The sequence below is a fragment of the Neodiprion pinetum genome, chromosome 5, assembly GCF_021155775.2.
Source record: "Neodiprion pinetum isolate iyNeoPine1 chromosome 5, iyNeoPine1.2, whole genome shotgun sequence".
Taxonomy (NCBI): Eukaryota; Metazoa; Arthropoda; class Insecta; order Hymenoptera; family Diprionidae; genus Neodiprion; species Neodiprion pinetum.
Genome location: NC_060236.1, coordinates 14143242 through 14161496, shown reverse-complemented (window position 1 = coordinate 14161496; position 18255 = coordinate 14143242). Strand labels below are relative to the sequence as shown.

At 38.6% G+C, this 18255-nt stretch overlaps 1 protein-coding gene across 2 annotated transcripts; it reads left to right on the top strand.

Annotated features, from left to right (window-relative positions):
* Nucleotides 1-4957: 4957 nt before the first annotated feature.
* LOC138190998 (putative nuclease HARBI1) lies at nt 4958-7313 on the top strand. 2 transcript variants are annotated; one of them, XM_069136224.1, is made up of 5 exons: nt 4958-5123; nt 6092-6328; nt 6450-6779; nt 6999-7143; nt 7235-7313. In XM_069136224.1, the coding sequence occupies exons 2-4, from the start codon at nt 6092-6094 to the stop codon at nt 7107-7109; spliced, it is 678 nt and encodes a 225-aa protein (XP_068992325.1). In that variant the 5' UTR covers nt 4958-5123; the 3' UTR covers nt 7110-7143; nt 7235-7313. The 2 variants fall into 2 exon arrangements, with proteins under 2 accessions (XP_068992325.1, XP_068992324.1); XM_069136223.1 differs by having other exon boundaries at nt 4958-5269.
* The last annotated feature ends 10942 nt before the right edge of the window (nt 7314-18255 follow it).

Below are 18255 nucleotides of genomic sequence, written 5' to 3'. Positions count from 1 at the left end.
TCTTTTTAGATTTGGAATGATATCTTGTTATCGAAAGTTATAGTTAAAAGTGTCAATTTTCTGATTTTGATGTATGTTAAAAGTGATTGCAACGATTTATTTATTAAAAACGATAGTGTAACTATTATTATTATCGCTTAAAATTACCTGATTCGGTTGAATCAGGGCCGAACTCGATTTAATTATGGAAAATGGAATGGCATAAAAATGTCTATTCGCGAAATGATGAGATTTAGTAAAGAACAGAAAAGATGGAAACGTAGAAGAAAGTGAGTCTCTTGCAATTAACAGAATAACTGAATGCTCGAATTTGACGAATTAGTGCGAGACTTTAGGTCGGTCACAACTAAGATTTTCCAAACGCTACTCTTGCTCGAGAGGGCTAATCCGGGTTTACGTCCACGCACTTCGCGACTTGACAGACGAAAGACGCGGCTTCTTGAGCCCGAGGGTCCAAGGAGCTGCAGTTGTAATTAGTTACAACGGTAATCAGCCAATGAGGTGCGAGGGCGACCTCCTGGTGCCCAAATCCACATGGTCAGCGTTACTTCTCGCTCTTCGACGGTGTTCCGACGATTCTCAATCTCGTCGGTGACACATTGATGATATGAACAAAAGATATTTACATGCAATGTTCACACATTCATTCATACATTCCAATAAGTAATCTATTTTAATTTGGTGGTTCTAAAGGTAGTGGTTTATCCTAGTTATTGATTATAGTTTTAACTTAAAAAGAGGGATATTTTTAGGCTGAGCGCTACTGATGCTAATTCAGCAGTCTCTCATCTCAGTTCTTGGTACCAGCTAAATAAACGAAAGTTGAACCTTATACGAGGGATCATTGTTGGTCTCTACGTGACTTTTGCCAGGAGGGGTAGAACTTGCTGTTATTAGAATATGAGATTTTGATGAAATGATATATGCGCATTGAAGTAATCAAAGAAATGAAATGAAATGGAATTTAAAAAAAAAGGTACGCCAAGGCGGTACGTCGGGGCGTAACACTTACTATTGAATATTATTATTCAATTGAGAATATACAGTAATAATTTATATTACAGAAGAAAACGATACGAGGCAAGATGATGAGGCGTGCAATGGAACCCGCGCGCCGATGTGATGTGCTGCGCTGGATAAATTAATTTTATCCTACAGTAATAATAATCTCTCCATCAAATAAGGATGCGTTATTGATAGATAATTTGACGTAGAATACGATGGTCGTGCTGAGAACTCGCTACGAGGTGAAGGCAATTGTTAAAGATCGATTAAAACATATTAATTGTTTATAACAGTATAAATTTCAGAATAATCGTTAATGAAAGAATTGTTGTAATAAAATTCATTTTATTAGCTTTGGGTTCAAAAAACCAACTTTTCAGCACAAACAGAACCGGCGTTATGAATTTTTGAAAATGAGTTCTCCGTGCCAGACAACACCAAAATATCAAATTTTCGATGCCCTCTATGTTACGAAATATGTAAAATAAAAAAATCCTCGAATACGTATACATATTTTTTCGATATAGAACCCGTGAAACAATTTTCAGCTACATCAAAATTGTGTCGGTCGATTTTTATCTAAATCTGTCCGATTCGTCAAAGAATGTCCCATATTCAAAGGTGTTTTACGGAACAATACATTGAATTTGCTATATTCACCGTAAAACTATCAAAATAATCAGTTCGGTCGTGGTGCAATCGCTATACACATGACGTCATCATTTACATGCGAAATTCGGGTCAATCCTGTTGGTATGGTTACCGACTCAGATCAGGTCTTTTACCGACCGCGTTTTGTCTAATATTGTGTTGCGCTACTCCCCGGTGGAGAGTACTACCTTCGAATAGTTTGCAACCGAGGAAACTTATGCAGAGGGCGCTTCGATCGATTACAACTTTTAGATCCAGGTCAGCGGCACCTTAACCGCAGCGTATTGTAACTGCACCGAATCGATCCCTTTGGCAACATTCCGTCGGAATAGTGCATGAGAAAATCTATTCCAGCACCTGTCAAAATCGCGAGAATTTTTCCAAAAATGCTCTATATTTCTTCAATTGATCAATTCTCATTCATCTATATATCTTCAGTTTCCGAGCCAAAAATGTTCGGTCCCAGATTTAATTTGAATGACCCTTTCACGACTCATTTCGCCCCAGAGAATTCAGGAGACTCCGCGAAACAGGCGCGGGATCAATAGAAGAGAAATGGCGAGCGAAGTCCTTTGTTTTTCGGCTGTAAATTTTGATGCGTTGATTCCGGCGTATTGGGATTGCGCTCAATCGATTTCTCTTGCAAAATGACGTCGGAATGGTGCCTTAGAAAACCTTGTAGTGGTCTTCTCCGTTTGAATCATCGCACCCTGTTGAAAAACCTAGATGGAAGGGATTTCTCGAACATCATCGATAATCCCTTCCCCCAAATATCGGCGAGCTGACCAGACGGCTGGTGAATTCGCTTTCTTTCGCCCCGGATCCACTGGAGAGAACACATCGCGGACTACGACAGATCTACTCAGCATCGGCCTCATTTCGATCTGATCAATCGAAATGAGTAAATTCTAACGTCGTGGACCACTTATCGATTCTGGATTCCGGGGTGAGGAGCCAACGAGGGATCTCGTCGCAATTGAAAGATAAGAAGAATTTGTTTAAATTTAGAAGCTTATTTCCGTTTGAGCTCACGAAATCAAAATCATCAATCTCGAATATTGTAAATGTTGAATGTGCGGATGTTTGTATAAGTGTGTGTGTGTGGAACGGTATAACGAGGATTTATTTGTTATTCAAACGTTTATGTAAAGAAAAAGAAAAAAATCAAATTATAGACACGTGTGCGAGGAATAAAAATTCAAGAGTAAAAATAATACATTGGCGCCCAACTAGCGGCACGAGCTCACGCAGCTTATTTCGATTATTGAAAAAAAAAGTGTCGGTTCCGTAGCAAACGAACTCGTTCACCTATGAATACGAGCCTTTCGGAAAAACTTGTTGTTGAGCCCAGACGAACGCGATCCTCGGTGAAAAGAAGTGCCTCGCTTGGAGAATCACCGAGATGCAAGAGACTAGAATCGAGTAAACAAGTTTTATCAACAATACAATCAGGCGATAATTTTAATTATAATCTTATTCCAAACAGAAATTCGTCGATAATGCCTGACAATGAGGGAACCCGTGCGGAAATTAATGAGTCATTGGAGCAAGTGAGAGAGAAGCGAAGAAAATTCGAAGAAGAGAGGAGGGCGTTCGAAAGAAGCCAGCAAATCAAACAACAAAATGTACAGAGTGCAAATGATCGAGAAATTTCACCGAATAATCATAATGCTCCAAATCAGCGGGATAATGGCATCGGCGCTCGAATCGTCGACGGTTTGGTAAACCATTTACAGTATTTACGTATAAACATTGAAATTCCGAAATTTTGTGAGCAAAAAAATCCTCAGGAGTTTATCGAGGATATTGAGCGGTTTTTCAAATTTAAGAACGTTCGCCCAGAGCATCAGATGCTGGTTATTGAGAGTTTTATTGAAGGTCGCGTAAAGGTGTGGTACCAAATAAACAAACACAGAGTCGGGACGTTCGAAGATTTTAAATTGGAATTTTACAAAGAATTCTACTCCATTCCGGTGCAAGTACTTTTGAAAGACCAATGGAACGCGCGTCGTTACAAATGGAAGGATGGCTCGCTGCAATCGTATTTTTTTAAACAAATTCAAGAGTCAAAACATTTTAAACCACCGCCATCCGATTACGAAGTAAATTTCAAAATAATGCAACAATTTCCAAACAAAATACAAACAGCACTAGCCGCGGTAGATTATGCAGACACAAATCGTGTGGCACAGACGTTGACACAATTAGACACAGTTAATCGCGAAGGGGAATTTGATCGTAATCGAGATTGGAAAACCGGTGGCAACCAAAGTTTGAGTCATAAAAACAATAATGCAAACAGTAATATTAGCCGAGTAGAAATACGTAATAATCGAAATTCAAATAAACGGCCCGGGAGACCAATGAAGCGTAACGATAACAACACAAATCAACAAAATTTCAGTCAACCGATTTGAAATTATAGATTCGATCCATATTTTGGTAAGAATTTCGTGTGTCTTCCCACATTCGGTTCCCCCCACCAAATTTTCCAAACGCGTTTCAATATACACAGCCGTTGAATAATAATAGTGGACAGAACCAAGAGACGAGGGAAAACCAAACTCGAGTCTTAAACTGAATCACGACACGACCCAAAGCGGTCCAGGGTCGTGTCAGAAATTTTATGATTTTGTTGAGGACCTCCAGAATGAATTTAAAGGTGATAGAGCCCAACCGTATCAGTCGAATGTCAAGATAGCACCGTCTTCTCGGGTTTTAATTAGGATAAAAGATGTAGAAGTAAGAGCCTTTATAGATACGGGGAGTCAGGTAACTTGTATCTCAGAAGAATTCTATAAAAAATTATGAACTATCGGAGCGTTATTGGAAATGCCCGTGAGCAACATATACGTAACGACGGCAATAACTCAGAAGAAAACGGCAGTTAAACGACAAATTATGTCACCAGTTACAATTGAACAACAATCATTATCAGACGTATTCCTGGTAATACCATTCTTGTCATCTGACGTTATTTTAGGGAATGATTGGTTAGATAGACACGGAGCACGAATTTAGTATGATACAAAAGAAATTTATATCCATGGAAAAGCCCTCAGCCGGCGCGTAGTTTCGTTTGAATTGGGAACGTCGGAAAGACTGTTATCGGTGATCAAAGGAAACAATATAGAGATCACTTTAATACAAACGTCAATTCACGAGCAAAATGAAGTTAAAAATATCGAGGTGCAACTGCAGCCAGTATATACGCACGAAATCGTTCGTACAGAAATGAGATCGAACAAAAATCAGGACCAGGAGGTCGATTCTGTACTAGGCGCAATCGAATAGCGTCCGACGCAAAGTCGACATAGCGTCGGAAGCGTTATATAATGCGTACGACGCGATTCTGTACCATCTCAAATTGGCGCAGTAACTGCGTCAGTGACGATGTTTAGCGTCAGAATATTGTGCAGGCTGTCGATCCCGTGCAATCGGGATTGCGTCTTTCATTGCGTTGTAAGGTGAGGTAAAATGTAACATGTGACGTATCTTATTATTGAATTACTTGTGGAAAGTGTGTTATAGTGAGGTTAGAGTCCCGTACTTTCGTGTTTCGCGCTACATTATCTTTTGTATTGTTAAATACTTGTGAACGAAGTGTTAAAATGTAAGTACACTGCACATACGATTTACGCCATATACTTTAAGAACGAAGCAAACCAAAAATTTTATTAAATAAAAGATGCGCATCATATACATATATGTGTGTAAATTATACAACAAGGACGATGTAAAAAGAAATTATAATACACTTGTAAATGAGTAATTAGCTCAAGAACACAGGGGGAGACGATTACAGCGAGGCGTCAGTACGACATAACCTCAAACTAATACTAACACATTTTTCTGAAAGATCATTTGATGGATTGGAAACTAAAATTGTTGGGCTGTTTGTCTAATTACTAGATGCAGAAGCCTTCACTATTTTATATGTTTCTAGTCATTAATTTGCGGGAAAAATATGTTATGAATTTTTTGCTCCATTTCACTCGCGCTAATCGCTGCGAAAAGGCAGAGGAGGGACTTAATTGGGCCTCTCCTTAAGAGTATGTGAAACACCGACGGCCGATATCAAATAATATTTAAAAAAATTTTTATGGGTGCTCTAATATTTTGGAAAAAAACAAAATGTTACGGACTACGTTTATATATTTTACGTAAGCCAATATTTTTCTTATTCCCAAAAACTCATCACTCTTTTGAAAAAATCTGCATCTAAGATTTGAGGAAGGGATAGGGCCTGAGTAGGGGTTTCTCATTCCCTTAAAGTGTCTGGCTTTAGTACACATATAATATTTGAATGATGTCGAGTGTACGGCAATTAATATACGGTGCTGTGAATTCTGCATTAATAGTGGTATGCTTAACAGCAGTGAAGTGCTGTTTCTATTTCTTTTCATAGCTCATGTATCAAATATTGAATTTTTAGATGGCTATGGTGATGTTACTCGTCGATATAGCAGACTTTGAAGAAGAGGACGAAGAAATATTACAGTTACGAATCACCCGCAAGAGGTTGCGCGATGAACTGAATGTATTCAATTTACCAGATATTCAGTTCAAAAATTTGTTCAGAGTTTCAAAAGATTTAGTGAGAGACCTCGTGACAGAACTGAGACCACATCTGCAACGTGAACGCCCAAATGGTCTTTCAGTGGAAACTCAAGTAAGTATATAATCTGAAAGTATGTCGATTGAGTTACAAGCAAATGTTATCATACGCGCATTCTGTGAGCTTATCATAAAAGAATTTCACAATTAATGATTCTTTCTTCATCTTCCTACAGGTTCTTTGCGCCATTCGGTTTTATGCAGTTGGTTCTTATCGAAGAGCATTAGGACAGGATTTTGCATTGGCTTTGAGTCAGACTGCAGTCAGCCGGTGTATCAGATCAGTGTCCGTTGCTATCAACGACCATATGCTTCGCCGATGGATTAAATTCCCTGCCACTGCGGAGCAAAGAAACGCAGCTAAAATAAAATTTGCTAATGCTCCACAACCATTTCCTGGAGCAATTGGCGCAATAGACTGCACTCATGTCGGAATCATTGCTCCTAAAGAGATTGAGAAAGCTTTTGTAAATCACCATGGTTATCATTCTATGAATGTTCAAATGGTTAGCTGAAATTGAAGTACAAGTGTAATGCATGATAGAATTAATGTAGGTATATTATCATACATAACGCATGAGTTCACTACCAGGTAATCACTCGAATATGTAAATAAATGGGTGCTTTTGATTATCATTATTTTCTTGGTACTATCCATAAACAATAATGCAAAATACATTTTACTATCGATAATGAAGCCATTGAAATGAAAATGCTGTTTTTAGATTTGTGATCCAGAACTTCGTATTTTAAATGTGAGCGCCAGATTCCCAGGATCTCGTCATGATGCTGCAATTTGGATGCAGTTACCTGTGCGCAATCTTATGGAGCTGTGACATAGGCAAGGCGAGAGGCGAACATGGTTATTGGGTTAGTAATTCCGGAATCGGAATGTCAATTTTATTCTTTCCTTCTCACTAGTTATATATTCCCAATTTCATCTACCTGTCTTACTACTAAGGTGATTCAGGCTATCCTTTGGAACCATGGCTCTTGACGCCAATACTGAATGCTCCAAATGGATCACCTGAGTATATATACAGGGTGTCCCTAAATTGAGGGACACGGACCAGCCAGCGTGATACCCGACTGAAATGCAACCGAGAATTTCTTTACCGGAAGCTCGTCCGACGCATAGTTTTTGAATTATAAGCGATAGCGTTAGGCCAATCAGAGTGCACCATTTCATCTGGATTTGCCGCAACGGAAATTGCTGTTTTGTTCGTCTGGGTGAATTATTATTATTCGGTTACAAATTAAATATCGGCACCTCCCCTCTCTCGCTGTTGAACCCCTTCTCGAGCGCTCACCTCGGTATTGTTGCCGCGGCACACGCTGCCGGCCGCACACCCACGGACGCACACTCGTGTGTGTGAAACATAAGCGAATACCCAGCTACACAATACTACGAAACACACATCTACGAGTGAAAATAAAAATAAATCTCCAAATAAATCTGCGGATTCAAGATTTAATGTTATAAAACACTTCCAATCATCGATGTATGCATAAAACTAGAGATTTTAGATGATTGATATGCCGTTCGGGTTCATAATTAGTCATTCAATCAATCTGAATTATGCTTTCCGAACATTTTTTGTGTCTTTGCAACATAACTTTTCCACTAGTTTGAAATTCATCATTGACATCCGATTTTTCAATAATGCGAGGGAACAACAACTCGCTGAATTGACGTGTCAATAGGTTTGTAAATCAATTACGATTCACCTGAGTTAACACAAAATAACTGAATAAATGAGAATTCACTGAATCACTAAAAATGATAACTGACATCATGAGAATTATTTGAGATATAACTGAATTAGGAAGAGTTGTAATAAGTCAAGTTACTTTGAATAACTTTAAATTCGTGCCAAAATTTTATTTTTAGAGAGAAAAATAATTAAATTCAAATAAAAAAGTAATTTTAAATCCAGAAGAAGAAAATTTCCAAATACCTGAATTCAAATGAAGCAATTTGAATTTAATAAATCTATCCGAATTTAAGGAAAAATAATAATTATTATTTGGACCAAAATATTTTGAATAAGACTATGAATTATCAAAATATCTCTTCTGATATTAAGACTACACGCAGAAATTTACCAAATCAATTAATTTTTACCAATTCAATCGAGCCGTGCCCGATTATTTTGTTGAAATCGATTAATCGATACATCGATTATTCTCAGATAAGTGGCCATCACTAGCATTGATCTCAACAATTTCAACGTTACTTGCCACTCCAGACCCACATTGAATCGACGAGGAAATAACTGGGAATTTGAATGACACCGTATTTTTTTGAGTTGAATTAATTGAATTTATTTATGTAATTCGACTTCATTTTTCTGGTCCAAATAATAATTATTATTTTTCCTTAAATTCGGATAGATTTATTAAATTCAAATTGCTTCATTTGAATTCAGGTATTTGGAAATTTTCTTCTTCTGGATTTAAAATTACTTTTTTATTTGAATTTAATTATTTTTCTCTCTAAAAATAAAATTTTGGCACGAATTTAAAGTTATTCAAAGTAACTTGACTTATTACAACTCTTCCTAATTCAGTTATATCTCAAATAATTCTCATGATGTCAGTTATCATTTTTAGTGATTCAGTGAATTCTCATTTATTCAGTTATTTTGTGTTAACTCAGGTGAATCGTAATTGATTTACAAACCTATTGACACGTCAATTCAGCGAGTTGTTGTTCCCTCGCATTATTGAAAAATCGGATGTCAATGATGAATTTCAAACTAGTGGAAAAGTTATGTTGCAAAGACACAAAAAATGTTCGGAAAGCATAATTCAGATTGATTGAATGACTAATTATGAACCCGAACGGCATATCAATCATCTAAAATCTCTAGTTTTATGCATACATCGATGATTGGAAGTGTTTTATAACATTAAATCTTGAATCCGCAGATTTATTTGGAGATTTATTTTTATTTTCACTCGTAGATGTGTGTTTCGTAGTATTGTGTAGCTGGGTATTCGCTTATGTTTCACACACACGAGTGTGCGTCCGTGGGTGTGCGGCCGGCAGCGTGTGCCGCGGCAACAATACCGAGGTGAGCGCTCGAGAAGGGGTTCAACAGCGAGAGAGGGGAGGTGCCGATATTTAATTTGTAACCGAATAATAATAATTCACCCAGACGAACAAAACAGCAATTTCCGTGGCGGCAAATCCAGATGAAATGGTGCACTCTGATTGGCCTAACGCTATCGCTTATAATTCAAAAACTATGCGTCGGACGAGCTTCCGGTAAAGAAATTCTCGGTTGCATTTCAGTCGGGTATCACGCTGGCTGGTCCGTGTCCCTCAATTTAGGGACACCCTGTATACTGCTGCACATTGCAGTGCCCGCTCAGTTATAGAGCGATGTTTTGGTGCACTGAAATCGGTATGGAGATGCTTGTCACATGTGAGTTTGTGGTCAGAATAGTCAACAGTTATAAACTCAATTTAGAGCGAATTATTCTCATTGTCATTTTATATTTTTTTCTGCTTCAGAAACGTTTATTAATGTACGAGCCTGATATGGCGGGAAGAATAATCAATGCTTGTGCCATGTTGCATACTATGCGTTTGCATTATCGAATACCATTTGAAGAGATCGCCGAGGAAGGTATCGCACAGGCTAATGCTATGCCAGCACCCGGACATTATATTGCTGAACCTCTTGAAGGAAGAGCACGCCTTGCTGAGGGACGCCGTGTACAACAGCAACTTATCCGAGACAACTTTATGCACTTGTAGTTGGCGGTGTATATGTGACTTCGTGAAGAATCCGGAAAATCATATGAAATACAGTAGCGCCCAAAAGTATTTTGACAAACATAGTAATTGAGTTAATCACATGCAAGAATAAACTACAAAAATCAATAATATTATTTGTTGAAACAAATTCGATGTTCTATATAGTTATAAAAAATAATCTCTCGATTACTCGAAAATGAAGTTGAAATAAAGAAAAGTAAGAGAAACGATTAATCAAAGTGATAACGAATTTTATATTATGAAAATACTTTTGAGCATGACTGTATGTATGTGGTGAGACTTGATAGATATATATCTTATACCATATCTCTAGCGTTGAGATGTCCTGTACATGACGAAAATTGTATATAATTTAAATTTTTTTGAATGAGAAGAAGCGTGTGAGTTTAAATTTGAATTGCTTCCTCAAAGTCTACTGTCTTTCATCGATTTTTCGCTATGAAAAGTAACTTGTGATTTACTCTGCGGCTGAGTATGTTTTAAGGTTTCCATGGCAATCCTATGGAATTCAAGAAAAAACGAACAAAAAAATGTGCATAACCTGCCAAAAAAGATGGGCGTTCAAAAAAATAGTTCAAAAAATTAAAAACTTTATTTAACCTGAACTCATTCGGCGTTTTTATTTTCCATCTCAATTTCTGAGCATGTCACTGGCACAAAATTCTTAAAAACAAAACCACGTCTGTGTGTAAGAAAAGAAATCATACATAAAGTTTCATATTATAAAAAAAAAAAAATTTAATACGAATATGATAGACATTAATGAAATCCTGTCATCGCTACCGCTATTGAGTTCAGAGCTTGGCATATCTGCCTCTTTACTTCTAGCTTATCATTCTCCAGCTCCAGTCGTTTGGCTTCGTTGTTTGCAGAAATTAGCATCGCCTGTGACATTCTCTAAAACATGTAAGTACAAATATTTGCACAATTCCACTGGCATAATAATTTGCAGATCGATTTATTCATATACAGTTTGAACAGAAATACCTCAAGTATTTCGTTTTGCTTTTCTTGCATTTCAACAACTGTCTTGAAGACATCATCTTCTCTCTCTTTTATTTCTTGCACAAGGCTCTGACATGTGTGTGTGGCTGTTTTTATGTTTGGGGTTGTCTGCTGCAATGATGGATGTGACAGTGTGTGCGATGATGATGCTATGCCTATGCCATCTTCACCGCAGACAACTTCTACAAATGTTTTGGGTTCTGAAAGGTGCTTTGATTCATCAGATTCTTGTATGGTGTGTTCCTCCTCTTGTCCTATTGCCGTGTCTGATTCTACGAATAAAACACGTTGCTACAACATCATATCATACATCATTATCGTTAGTAATACACGTGGCTGCTCGGGACATACGCTTCCAATTATGGTGTTTGTCGAAGCTATGTTGTACTCTTCGACTACTGATATATGAGTAGATATCTCATTTAATACCGACTCGTCTGCTTCCCGCACTTGTGTAATTGCAGACTGAAATATGTACATGAATGAACACGTTTGGCTTTTCAATCATATAAATGGAAGGGATTAATTTGTATACCATTTATGGGGGCTGAGCTAGAGCGGTTGATCCGATATAAATGAGTTCCTTTGTTCAGCGTTAAATTAAACTTACTTTAATACTATCAGTTATTATCGCTCATTCACGCACATTTTTCAAATTATTTGCCACAATTTTGATCTCGTCTTGTACTCTGTATGTAATCTATCTAAAATAATATCTTCTGTAAGCAGTTTTTGTATTTAATGTTCTCATCACATACGATCTCTTCAGGCATCGAATCAGAGACCCTGCACCCTTCTGTTGCTGCAGGTCCTATCAATCCGAGGATCATCAAATCTTCTTCCGATAGTGTATTATCATCCATAGGAAAATTGCCAGTTTGGATGCGGGCATTTTTAAGGCTTACAGCTTTGGCTCTGACTCGAGTTTTTATATCCTTCCAAGCCTAAAAAATGCCATAAGAACTGTTCTTTGAAAACAGAGTTTCCACCGTCACAAAACTTTCAGTCTCGTTTCAAAACTTTTATTTCAGTTCTGGTAGAAACTTGGTAAATGAGAATAAAAAATTCACCTATTACGGTTTCATCTATAAGTAAATTACACTAACTGCAAATAAACAGTGTTAAAAAAATCAACGTTTTTATAAGGAATAAAGGTTTTCGAAGTTTACTCACTTTCTGCCACTGAATTTGTGTTTTCTCAAACCCTAAGGAGTTCAATTCCCTTGTTAGTGCCTTCCACAATTCGTCTCCTTTTTCTTTTCCTCGAGCACCTATAAGCCGTCCTGCTGCAAACTCTCTATGGTTGTACATATATTCAATCAAATATTTCCTTTGCTTACTGTTGTGCTTGTGGGAACGTTATACTACTTCAGTAGGACTGTCACAAATCCATGTTCATATTAATATGACATCATAAAACCTGCCATTATCATCTTATAAATATGCCTAGTCTTATAACGTCTTATAACAGATTTTTTAAATAGCAATTTTGTGAATAAATGTAGCTAACAGAAGTAATACACAGAACAATGAAACAGAACTTTTCGAGAGATCATAATTAAGGTTATGATCTGTTATATATTAATATCAATGTATTATTTCATTACTTATGTATTAATTTCATATAAATATTAATCTCATATATTATTTACTTACTTACTTCATTTTGTACGTTGATTCTTATGTCACAAATCTCGAAATCACAAAAATTTTGATGGTTTATTTATTATTACCGCAAATAGCAATGTTACATGAAAAAACTGTTATATCGCCGCCTGACAAGTCTAGGCTCACGGCTTCTTTTAGAACGGGAGGTTCAAACCACGGTTTGAACGCAACCATTGCGCCGGCGAAACCGCTTGTTTGTAACGCCTGACGCAAAATAGCACCCGGTACAGAATCGCTTTTTATAATAGCGTCGCTTTCGCAAGCGATCTTTCGTGTCGCGTCGCTTCACAGCGACCCTTCATTGCGTCTAGTACAGAATCGACCCCCAGGATAATTATGTGAACAATCAGGTTAATTACGCAACGTTCCCAAAAATTGAGGGTGTCACCGAGGAAGTATCAAGTGTGAATAACACCGAAATCGTTTCAAATAATAAAAATAAAGTAAATAGGGAAGATTTCGAAACTTCGGAGACGACGTTGGGTGACGTGTTTGAACAATTCTTGAAGCACGAAACGGAGATAGATGGGGATTGCTATTTTTTGAACAGTCAAGATAAAATATATGAAAAAATCAAAGTGCAGGCGTTAGAAGAGTCAGTAGGCGAAGAGAAGAACTTTATCGATGATTTTAATGTAGTTACGGAAAAGTTAACGAGTTTTGAGCCGTCAAAACGGGAAAAAATTGTAGAATTAATAAGGGCGTATCGTCGATTGTTTTCGGACAAACCGGGTTGTGTTTCGATATACGAGCATCATATTAAGCCGATAAAGTCGAAACCTGTCGGTAAGCGGTCGTACCCAGTCCCACTCACTCTCCGTGACACGGTCGATCGTGAAATAAAATTAATGCTAGAAGCAGGAGTGATTGAGAGATCTGTCAGCCCATATTGCAATCCCCTTAGGATCGTAAAAAAAAATGACGGCCGAGTGAGAATCTGTTCAGATGCTCGGTTTCTAAATGACGTCATTGAAGGAGATAACGAGTCCCCTCCACACATTGAGGAATTGATGCAAAAACATCAAGGTCGAACTGTAATGTCGATCGTCAACCTCACATGTGGTTATTGGCAGATCCCTCTCGCCCCCGAGTCTCGTCATTATACCGCGTTTTTGGATGGAAGTACCCTGTATCAATTTCGAAGAGTTCCGTTCGGGTTGAAAACTGGCGGAAGTGCATTTATTCGCGCGTTGAGTATCGCTATGAAAAACGAATTTAATGACTTTGTAACGACATATATAGACGATTTACTCATCACGTCGAAAGATTTTGATGAGCACCTGTTCACCTCAAACGGTTGTTTGAGCGACTTCTCCGACAAAATTTTACACTCAAATTAAGTAAAATCTTATTATTTCAATCCTCTGTTCCGTTCTTGGGATTTGTGCTTACTTCCCGCGGCATTGTGCCAGATCCTACAAAGCTGGACATTATTAAAAATTTCGACGAACCGAACAGTAAGCTGCATCTTCAAAAATTTTTGGGGTTATGCAATTACTATCGTCGATTTAGTGTGTGCCATGCCAGGTTTGTGGATCCGTTGCGAGCGTTGTTGAGGAAGGACACGCCATGGAAATGGACGGTTGAACACTCAGGGGCGTTCCAAGCGTTAAAGAATAATTTCATTCAATGTGTTAAATTATCACACTATTTCCAAACCGATGCATCTGATCGAGGGGTTAGCGGGATTCTTTATCAATTTGATGATGAGAATAATCATCGAATCATTTCCCTTGCGAGTAGATGTCTTAACACCGCCGAAATAAATTACACTACAACCGAAAAGGAGCTGTTAGCTGTGATTTAATCGGTCCAAAAATTCAGGATGTATCTGGTTGGAAATAAATTCGAAATCATTACTGACCACAAGAGTCTCGTGTTCCTTCGGGAAATGCAGATTCAAACCGCAAGGTTAACGCGATGGACTCTTTACTTACAGGAGTATGATTTTAAGATTAGTTATTGTAAGGGAAGCGACAATATTGCCGCTGAGTTTCTTAGTCGTAATCCCAATAGCAAATTTTATCAGGATGATCCTGACACAGTTTTGATCTCCGCGCTTCGATTTCTCGATGTCAGTCCGGATGAAAATCGGTCAATTGACGCGTTGTATCTTATTTTTCAGCTTGAGATGGATCCCATTCTGAGAAAAAATTTGAAGGGTTTACGGACGTTGCAACGGGAAGATTTAACGATTCGGAAGTTAGAAGAAAATTTGCAAGACTTAGATATCGAACGCTATCAAAAATATTAAGACCTTTGGTTTCATAAAAAATCCGTAGAAGACAGTTGGGCCGTTGTAGTTCCCTTGGCCCTGCGAGATCGTATTGTCCAGTGCGAATACAGTAGACTTGGTCACGTGGGCGTGTTTAAAACATTAAGCTATCTAAAGCGCTTTTTTTATTGGAAAGGAATGTCGAGAGACGTAAAACGATACGTCTTAAAGTGTGACTTATGTCAGCGAGTCAAATATGTTGGTCGTCCGGTAGAAGGCGAATATTGTTTTGTAAAATCGGATCATCCCCGCGATCTAGTCACTGTCGATTTTTATGGGCCGTTACCTAAATCCTGTGGTGGAGTCCAGTATATCTTTGTCGTATTTGACGCTTTTTCGAAGTTGGTAAAATTATATCCCATAAAAAGGGCAACCACGCGCATTGTGCTGAAAAAGATTTTCGAAGGTTACATGCCCACTATCGGGAAACCGAAGAGACTCTCAGCGGATAACGGTTCGCAATTTACGTCAGCAGCATGGAAAAACGCTTTAGATCAGGCGAATATTCGGATTATACATTCCTCCATACGGCACCCGCAATAGAACCCAACTGAAAGAATCATGCGAGAGTTGGGTCGATTTTATCGAACGTTCTGCGCTGATCATCACACGAAGTGGGCCCGTTATATTCCCAAAATCGAAAAGCTCTTCAATTGCACGACCCATTGGAGCACCTGGTTCATTCCGTTTGATTTGCACTATGGCAAGAAAGTGAAAGACGGAATACCTGAATTAATTGCATTTCCGGTTGAGCGAGACATCCCTCACAAAAGACGGATTGTTTTGGCGAAGGAACGATTGTTCAAAAAATTCGAATCACGAAGAAATAATCAGAGAGCGAGACCTTCGCTGGATTTGCGAGTGAAAGATCTCGTTCTATTGCGTGTACCATACCTTTCGAGTAATTCCGACCGGGTGACCCATAAATTTTTTCATGTGTACGAGGGGCTGTATGAAATAAATTAAGTTATCGGCTCCAATGCGTTCGTTCTTAAACACCCAAATACCCAGAGAATTCTGGGCACGTATGACCGAACCAGCTTGCGAAAATACCACACCGACGACGGGCTTGACGAGGCTGTTGATCCTACTGAATAATTAGATATAGAGACAATTCTAGGGTTGCCCTCTTGATTCTGACTCTCTCGTATTAACTTAAGTCTAGGCTGACGATATGCGAATTGAATTGATGACGTGAATGATAATTCGAAATGTGACCCAGGTGATGAGATAATCAAATTAGTATTGCTCATTATTGATTAGGGATAAGTTGTACGCGAGTATGGATGAATGTCTGTGTAAGCGGAATATGAGTATTTATTCGAAATTTAACGGAAGAGTGAGAAAACTTCTCTTCCTCGAGATTATGTTGGTATGTTCGGGTTAAAAGGACGCGAGATTTCTCCTCACCGTCGATGCTCTTCTTAAGGATCATTGGAGTTTGGTCGAACTCCTCCACACGGTCTCACCCGCGGTCAACGTCCCCGTCGTGTCGATCTCGAGGGCTATATTTCACCGTTATGGCATTGGAGCGGTTCGCGCTTTTGGCCAGTCTCCCGATTCCTTGAAACAAAATTCTTTGTCAGTTTCCTCATGCATCTCACCGTCAATCAGGTGTCGCATTCGAGGGGGGAAAATGTAATGGTCTTCTTTGTTTGAATCATCGTGCCCTGTTGGAAAACCTAGATGGAAGGGGTTTCTCGAAAATCATCAATAATCCCTTCCCCCAAATATCGGCGAGCTGACCAGACGGCTGGTGAATTCGCTCTCTTTTGCCCCGGATCCGTTGGAGAGAACACATCGCGAACTACGACAGATCTACTCAACATCGGCCTCATTTCGATCTGATCAATCGAAATGAGTAAATTCTAACGTCGTGGACCACTTATCGATTCTGGATTCCGGGGTGAGGAGCCAACGAGGGATCTCGTGGCAATTAAAAGATAAGGAGAATCTGTTTCAATGAAAAGCTTATTTCCGTTTGAGCTCACGAAATCAAAATCATCAATCTTAAATATTGTGAATGTTGAATGTGCGGATGTTTGTATGAGTGTGTGTGTGAAACGGTATGACGAGGATTTATTTGTTGTTTGAACGTTTATGTAAAGAGAGAAAAAAAATTAAATTATAGACACGTGTCCGAACAATCGAAATTGAAGAGTAAAAATATTACAACCTTGTCCAGCACTTATCAAAATAGCGAAAATTTTACGAAAAATGCCTTACTATTTCTCTAGTTTTGAAGCCGGAAATGTTTGGTCTCAGATTCGGTTTGAATGACTCTCTTTTGACTAATTGGACCCCCGAAAACTCAGAAAACGCAGCGATATGAGCGTGAGATCAGCAGAAGTGAAATGGCGAATGAAATTCTTGGTTTTTCTGCTGTAACTTTGGATGGGTTGATCTCAGCGTATTGGGACTGCGCACAATCAATTTCTCTTGCATAATGACGTCGGAATGCTGCATGTAATAACACATTCCAGCACTTGTCAGAATCGCGGAAATGATCGCCCAAAAAACCCAACAATTCTTTAGTTTTGGAGCCGAAAATTTTTGGTCTCAGATTCGATTCATATGACCTCTTTCTGACTGATTGGACACCCAGGAACACAGAAAACGTGATGGAAAATATGCGAGATCAGCAGGAGAGAAATGCAGAACAAAGTTCTTCGTTTTTCGGTTGTAACTTTTTATGCGTTAATCTCAGCGTATTCTCATTGCGCCCAATCAATTTCTCTAGCAAGATGACGATGGAATAGCGCATCAGAAATGCTATCCAAGCACATGTCAAATTCGCGAAAATGCCAAAAATTTACTATATTACTTTAGTTTTGCAGCCAAAAATATTTCGTTACGGATTTGATTCAAATGACCCTTTTCTAACTAATTGGGCCCCCGAGAATTGAGAAAACTCAGCAAAACGAGCCCGGGATCAACAGGAGCGAAATGGCAAGCGAAATTCTTTGTCTTTCTGCTGGATATTTTGATTCGTTGATCCCAGCGTAATGGGATTGCGCTCAATCGATTTCTCTTGCAAAATGACCTCGGGCTAGTGCCTGAGAACACCTTGTCCAGCACTTGTCTGAATAGCGAAACTATCACAAAATATGCATTACTATTTGTTTAGTTATGGAGCCGAGAATATCTGGTCTTAGAATCGGTTGAATTGACCCTTTTTCGACTGATTGGACCCCCAGGAATTTAGAAAACTCAGCGAATCGATATCGGGATCGACAGGAGAGAAATG